This window comes from Cyprinodon variegatus, unplaced genomic scaffold (genome assembly GCF_000732505.1).
Source record: "Cyprinodon variegatus isolate N-32 unplaced genomic scaffold, C_variegatus-1.0 Scaffold934, whole genome shotgun sequence".
Classification (NCBI taxonomy): Eukaryota; Metazoa; Chordata; class Actinopteri; order Cyprinodontiformes; family Cyprinodontidae; genus Cyprinodon; species Cyprinodon variegatus.
Window position 1 is genome coordinate 277,289 of NW_015151387.1, and position 6,488 is coordinate 283,776.

Sequence of the window (6,488 nt, forward strand, 5' to 3'; positions counted from 1 at the left end):
CAATCCCAAGCGACTGCAACATCAAGAAGAAAGAACACAAGAAGCTTGAGAAATACCAAGGGCTGAAAGAGGAGCTAGAAAATATGTACAAAGTAAGAGCAGCAGTGGTGCCAGTGGTAATTGGAGCACTGGGGGCTGTGACCCCCAAACTGGGAGAGTGGCTACAGCAGATTCCAGGTAAAACATCAGAAGTCTCTGTCCAGAAGAGCGCAGTCCTAGGAACAGCTAAGATACTGTGCAGAACCCTCAAACTCCTAGGCCTCTGGTAGAGGACCCGAACTTGAGGATGACACATACCACCCCACGAGGGGTGAGAAAACGTTTTATATATATATATATATATATATATATATCTTATTTTCCTTTTAAAATGATGTTTATTTCACAAAGAGATAAAGATGACCCAGAGGTAAAATGCTAATATGTTCACCAAAACTAGCACATATAAAACTCGTCTGCTCTCCTTAATGACCCGTAACAGCGTTTTCCCAAAAGGAAAATGGTTTTCATGGGGCACTAAAGTGTAGCTTTACAAAACCACAGCGTACCATGGAGTAAACGGCTCACTTTCTCCCCCTCCAAGTCCATGGTAGGTTTGGTTATAACATCTGCATCCTCAAAGGATGAAAATAAGGAGGCCAGAAGAGTTTGGCTATGGATTAAAACAGGTCCAGCCTTCTCCATCTCTCACCGCCTCTCACTCTGCGCAAGCTCTGTTGTCTAGCAACCAGGACCATTGACAAACAGAACATAGAATGCGAACTTCTCACTACTGTTCTGTGAGTTGCAGTTAGCATACTGCACAGATATTGGAATCTGTGCTTAAATGTCAGTCAAACCCATTAGCAGAGGGATAGATGAAACCTTTTAATAAACCAAACATTACCCTCCACATATCCCATTCAATAATTATTTGAAACAACAATTTAAATTCATTTCAGATGGAACTATTCACATACTTGTATTATAATAAGCTGCACTTACAATATTCATCACTGTTTGCTGCCATTACTCTTTTTCCTCTAAGACCGGGGCGGCCGGCTTACTTGGACTTGCAATTAATCACGGGATATCCAAGGCTCTGTAGGAAACACTGGACCTGCCCTTCAAAATAACGCAATCGGCCGACGAATCTGGCCTTTTGGGGACGCAACTGCTAAATTCAAAACACAGCACATTCTTACGCTAGCAGCAGCTGTGTGAGTGTGTGTGTTTCCAGAGGGTGGGGTGCAGAGGGAGCTCACTGAGGGGTGGTGCTGCACACAGCAACTCAGCGATCAGGAAGGGAGGGGAAAAGGAGCAGAATCAAGGTGTGGCTGAAGTTTCTTGCAGCTGTTTGCAGCAAAAGCAGAATTTTTATATCTGCAACATTTTGGCCAATGTCAATTAATGAGCCAGACGCTTAAATCTGCCCAGAGATCAGTCGGTCAGGCTCTGATTCATATATCTGATTCATATATCAACAGTCAGTTTCCATTTTAAAAAATTAACCAACACCTCTAACCTGAGGGTGATGTTTTGGTCAGGCAGTTGGTCCAAAGATGTTTACAAGATTCAGCTCTGGTTTAACCTCTTACAGCTCACTATAAATCTAGATTTTATTCAAACAGCAGCTCTTGCGGTTTTAATCAGTTTGCACAGCAATACTCACTTTTTTTCCCAGGCATTTCTGTCTGCTTTGAACTTATCTCAAAGCTCTTGTTGGGCAACGTAACAGATACGACTCTCACCTCATCAGACTTATTGTTTGTTCTCTGATGTAGGATTCGATCAGACTCCAAAACAAGGGAGTTAAACGTGGAAGTTTAAGTTAAGTCTAGTGCCCATGGTGGCTAAAACTTACACGTTTACTGGTTTAATCTATAGCATGTGTTCAAATGTTTTTTTTTTTTCTTGGCCTACACAATCAATCAGTTGCTGTTGTGTTAATATTCCACCGGAGATGTGAAACACTTTAAATGCTTCATTAAAGCCCCTAAATTAGTATAATATTCATGCCCTACAAAGATGCATGTAACGAGACTAGAGATTGCATATGGGATTAAAGCTTGAGTGCTTCATGCGACTAGCAACATAAGGATGGTTTTACGTTTTCTGTAGGTCAAGAAACCGCTGCCGTCGCTCACTCTGCTCCAGCACGCTGTACTTGCTCTTGTACTGGGCCAGCCGAGGGTGAGGGCCAGCTGTGCTGTTTGGCTCCTTGGACACAGCAAAGCTGGATGAGAGGGCAGCAGTCAGGTCATCCATGGCAACACTGGAAGTATGCAAGATGTGGAAGTTAAATCTCAGAAAAACATCTCTATGCAAACAGAAATTTAAAAATGGTTAATCACTAGAGTGGTTAAATACGTTCAGGGAAGCTTGAACCTAAAACTGAAACCATACAGTGCTAAATTGAGTTTATGCTGGGCTAAATCAATGCCAAGTTATTTTAATTATTTAGGAATACTGAACAGCCTGCAGTGCTAGCTGGAAAACACTCCCACATCGAAGTAAGCTTGTTTAGTGTTAAAGAATGATCACAATACCTACAAGAGGGAAAGAAATTCAGACTTTACTGACCCCCTGCAGCCCAATTAACGTTAGAAAGAAACTAATGAGTTCATCGGTAATCTGGTCTGAACAGACACTAAAACTGTTTAAATTGCCGTTTTTTTATGACGTAGTAGCAATAAAAACTGGAAGCTTAAGCCTCCGTCAAATCAAGGATGCTGAGGCTATAATTCCTGTGTAAACAAATTTTAAATTAAAGATGTGGTGGGATCTAAAGTTTTAATCACGCTAAATTGGCGCAAACTGTAACATTAACTGTATGACAGGATATTTCAATTACACGTCAAAACCATAACAACATTATAGTGTTACGCATAGTGAATAATCTAAATGTTATTTTAAATGAAGTGGATACTTCTATTCAGAGTGTTAGCTATAGCTAGCGGCAAGCTTTGAGCTAAACCTATTAGCATGACAAGCTTGTTAGCATCTTAGCATCCACGGGACAACGACTCTACTTCGGTTTCTTATAAACTACAAACTATACTAATAAACAGTCTGTCAAACAGTTATAGTATTCGGAGCCCCACAAGTAAAGACATACATTGCTTGCTTTCCGGTTAGCTGCTGCTGCTGCTGCTTATACCTCAGGTTGCTTTCAGGAGCATATTTCAGATGGCCGAAACTATTCCAGAGTTGTACAGTTTTGATCGGAAACTGAAATTTTACAATGTAACAAGTTTGTATGTCATTCATTTCCGGCAACAAAACGATTACAATAAAGAAACTAATAAACTGTGTCCTGTAAAAATTAGTTTGTCATGCCCTATATGATGGGGGACTATTAAAATAAAACAATTGGAGTTAGCAAAAAAAGGGTGATTTCATGTCATAAACAACTTTAACAAATATTGTTGAAAGGGTAATGTTTTAGGAGGTTTATTTCCAAAGGTTTATTTGCATGATAATTTATTCAGTTTTAATTCACAACGAAGGAACTTTGTTATAGTTTTTTTTAAAGGGAGTGATTACATAAAGTTTTCTCCCAGATGTGCTTAACTCTGTGCCATGTGTTGTTCTGTGTTCCACCTGCTGGGGGCGGTGTCGATGTTCCCACTTCTCCTCCCTCCCTCCGATCATAAAGGAGTTTCTGAAAACAGTCGAACTTGCCTCCAATTATCCGAGCCGCGCGTCACGGAAAGAGTTGCAGTGCGTTTAGGAATAAACTGAAGCAATAGGGCCCAACAAAAACGTACCATGATGGATGCTACTGATCTTTAGAAGCGTTCTACCCGCTCTCTGTTTCACTGCATTTTGGGACTGGTTTGCAGATGCACAGGAACCTGTTTACGTGGAAAAACGCAGCAAGTTAAGAGTCTGAGGGAATGCGGTGTGGGCTGGAATGTCCGAGGACACGATTACTCATCCGTCTGTTTTTGTCCGCGCCGGATCACTTTGTCTTGGAAATATGTTTGCCTTGGAAGACTTGTAGGCTCCTCTGATGAAGCTGAAGAGCGATAAATGAACAACACCTTCAAAAAGTGCGGTTTAAAGAAGATTTTACTAATCGATAGAGTTGTCGGAGGAGGAGTTTGAAGAAAGGAGTTATGGTTTGAACCATGTTGTTTTTGTTAGTTGAAGTAGACAGATTGCACATTATGTCGTAGTTTAAAAGGAGGATACAAGGCAAGAACAGAGAAGGATCCTAAATGGGCTGATAATGTTTAATTAGGTGTTATTTAGACTTTTTATTTCTATTTAGAGCTAGTGTTTGAAAGTAGGGCTAACGGCATCACAGTCAAGAAAGTCATACTGTAGCATTTCTTAGTGCTGTTAAATGTTTCCTTACAGTATAAGCTAGGCTTTCAGGCATTGTGTTTATGTAGAAACTGAAGGTTTGAAACCCATTTGTATTTCATTATGTCAGTAAAAGGTGTTGCCATTTACCCTTTCTTTAGTGAAAACAAAGAGGAGATCAGTATCCAGGAAAATGAGGAAGTGGTTATTTTTGATGAGAACTCAGTCGATGGTTGGGTGCTTGGGGAAAACAGCAGAGGAGAAAGGGGGCTCTTCCCAAAATCTTATGTGAAGATTATCCGCACCCGCTCAGACTCCAATGTGACTGACTATTCCATAAGTCCGGCAGGCTCTATAGGAAAGGAGTCCCCCAATCTGCCATCTACACCAAACACCTCCATTAATTCAGTGCAGATTTATGATGAAGACTACTACGACGATTGGGATGACTGGGACGACAGATCTACAGTGGTGGATGATGCTGATAACATTAACGTTAGCAGTAGTGGAGCTAACGGGCATATCTATCAGGCACAATCATCTAATAATCCCAATGTGCATTACAGGAGCAAGGCAATATCAAGACAAGACAGCATCGCCAGCTCCAGAAAGGGTAGTATGGTGGGCAGAAACTTGAACAGATTTTCCAGCTTTGTCCGCTCAGGGGTTGAGGCGTTTGTGCTTGGTGACGTCCCCATGATGGCAAAGATTGCTGAGTCTTATACCATTGAGATGGGTCCACTTGGGCCTCAATGGAAGGCAAACCCACAGCCTTTCATCTGCTCTGTTGAAGACCCAACCAAACAGACAAAGTTCAAGGGGATCAAGACCTACATATCGTACCGTGTGACACCGAGCCACACTGGCCGACCAGTTTACAGACGCTACAAACACTTTGACTGGTTGTACAATCGTTTGTTGCACAAGTTCACTGTAATCTCTGTGCCTCACCTCCCAGAGAAGCAGGCCACTGGCCGCTTCGAGGAAGACTTCATCGAGAAGCGCAAGAGGCGGCTCATTCTGTGGATGAATCATATGACCAGTCACCCAGTACTCTCCCAGTATGAAGGCTTCGAGCACTTTCTGATGTGTGCGGACGATAAACAGTGGAAGCTTGGTAAGAGAAGGGCAGAGAAGGACGAGATGGTGGGGGCCCATTTCATGCTGACCCTTCAAATCCCAAATGAGCACCAGGACCTTCAGGATGTAGAGGAGAGGGTTGACAACTTCAAAACCTTCGCCAAGAAAATGGATGACAGTGTGATGCAGCTCACAAATGTTGCTTCAGAGCTAGTTCGTAAACACCTGGGGGGTTTCAGGAAGGAGTTCCAGCGGCTCGGTAATGCCTTCCAGTCTATTAGTCATGCCTTTACGCTGGACCCTCCCTACAAGTCAGATGCCCTAAACAACGCCATCTCCCACACTGGCTGCACCTATGAAAACATTGGAGAGATGTTTGCAGAGCAACCCAAGAATGACCTCTTCCAGATGTTGGATAAGCTCTCGCTCTATCAAGGCCTGCTGGCAAACTTTCCAGACATCATTCATCTACAGAAAGGTAACGGTCAATGTTTAATGTGGCTTAAACTTGTCTTATACGTGCAGGGTGACCCCTTCCATTATAGGTGCGGTTTACTGACACCTTCTTCATTAAGACAAGTGTTTGGTTTCCCTTTAAGCTGCTCTGCACTTTATTTAAGGAATTTCCTCTTTTTCCCCCAGCCAATATGCCAATTTACCAGATTTATACCCGCATTGGTTACTGTACGCTCTGCTGTGCTGAAAGGCTTTTAAAATGATAAAAAATTATTGTTATTGTTGCTTAATAAGACTACAATCATCTAACTTTTCAAAACTATTAGTTTTAATCCTTTTAAATCCCAATAAACCCAATTACAACTCTTGCACAAACCCAGTAAACAAAGATAAGTCTTCATAAAAGTTTCTGGCATTGCAAACTTATATGATATTAGATCAGTTGGTTCAGGTTCCTTTTTCTGGTCCTTCAGTCAAATAAATTACCGTATTTTCACGACTATAAGGCGCACTTAAACGTCTTTTTTTTCCCTCAAAATGTGCGGTGCGCCCTATGGTGCGGTGCGCCCTATGGTGCGGTGCGCCCTATGTGTGTTGTAACTGCGACTTTTGAGACCACCTCATTGAGGAGATGATGAAAGAGTGGCTTAATGTAAGGAGAC

At 42.0% G+C, this 6,488-nt stretch overlaps 2 protein-coding genes across 3 annotated transcripts in view; one reads left to right on the forward strand and one right to left on the reverse strand.

Moving 5' to 3' along the window:
* Positions 1–3,191, reverse strand: part of snupn (snurportin 1) — a 21,189-nt gene extending 17,998 nt beyond the window's left edge. Inside the window, exons 1-2 of one of the 2 annotated variants that reach the window (XM_015398435.1) lie at positions 3,140–3,191; positions 2,090–2,254 (exon numbers count right to left, since the gene is read on the reverse strand). In XM_015398435.1, coding sequence (XP_015253921.1) covers positions 2,090–2,247 — 158 coding nt within the window. In that variant the 5' untranslated portion in view covers positions 2,248–2,254; positions 3,140–3,191. Of the gene's footprint in view, positions 1–2,089; positions 2,255–3,097 lie in introns of both variants that reach the window. The other variant, XM_015398434.1, reaches the window with a different exon arrangement.
* Positions 3,192–3,648: 457 nt separating this feature from the next.
* Positions 3,649–6,488, forward strand: part of snx33 (sorting nexin 33) — a 37,128-nt gene continuing 34,288 nt past the window's right edge. Inside the window, exon 1 of the mRNA XM_015398430.1 lies at positions 3,649–5,848. Coding sequence (XP_015253916.1) covers positions 4,414–5,848 — 1,435 coding nt within the window. The 5' untranslated portion in view covers positions 3,649–4,413. The remainder of the gene's footprint in view (positions 5,849–6,488) is intronic.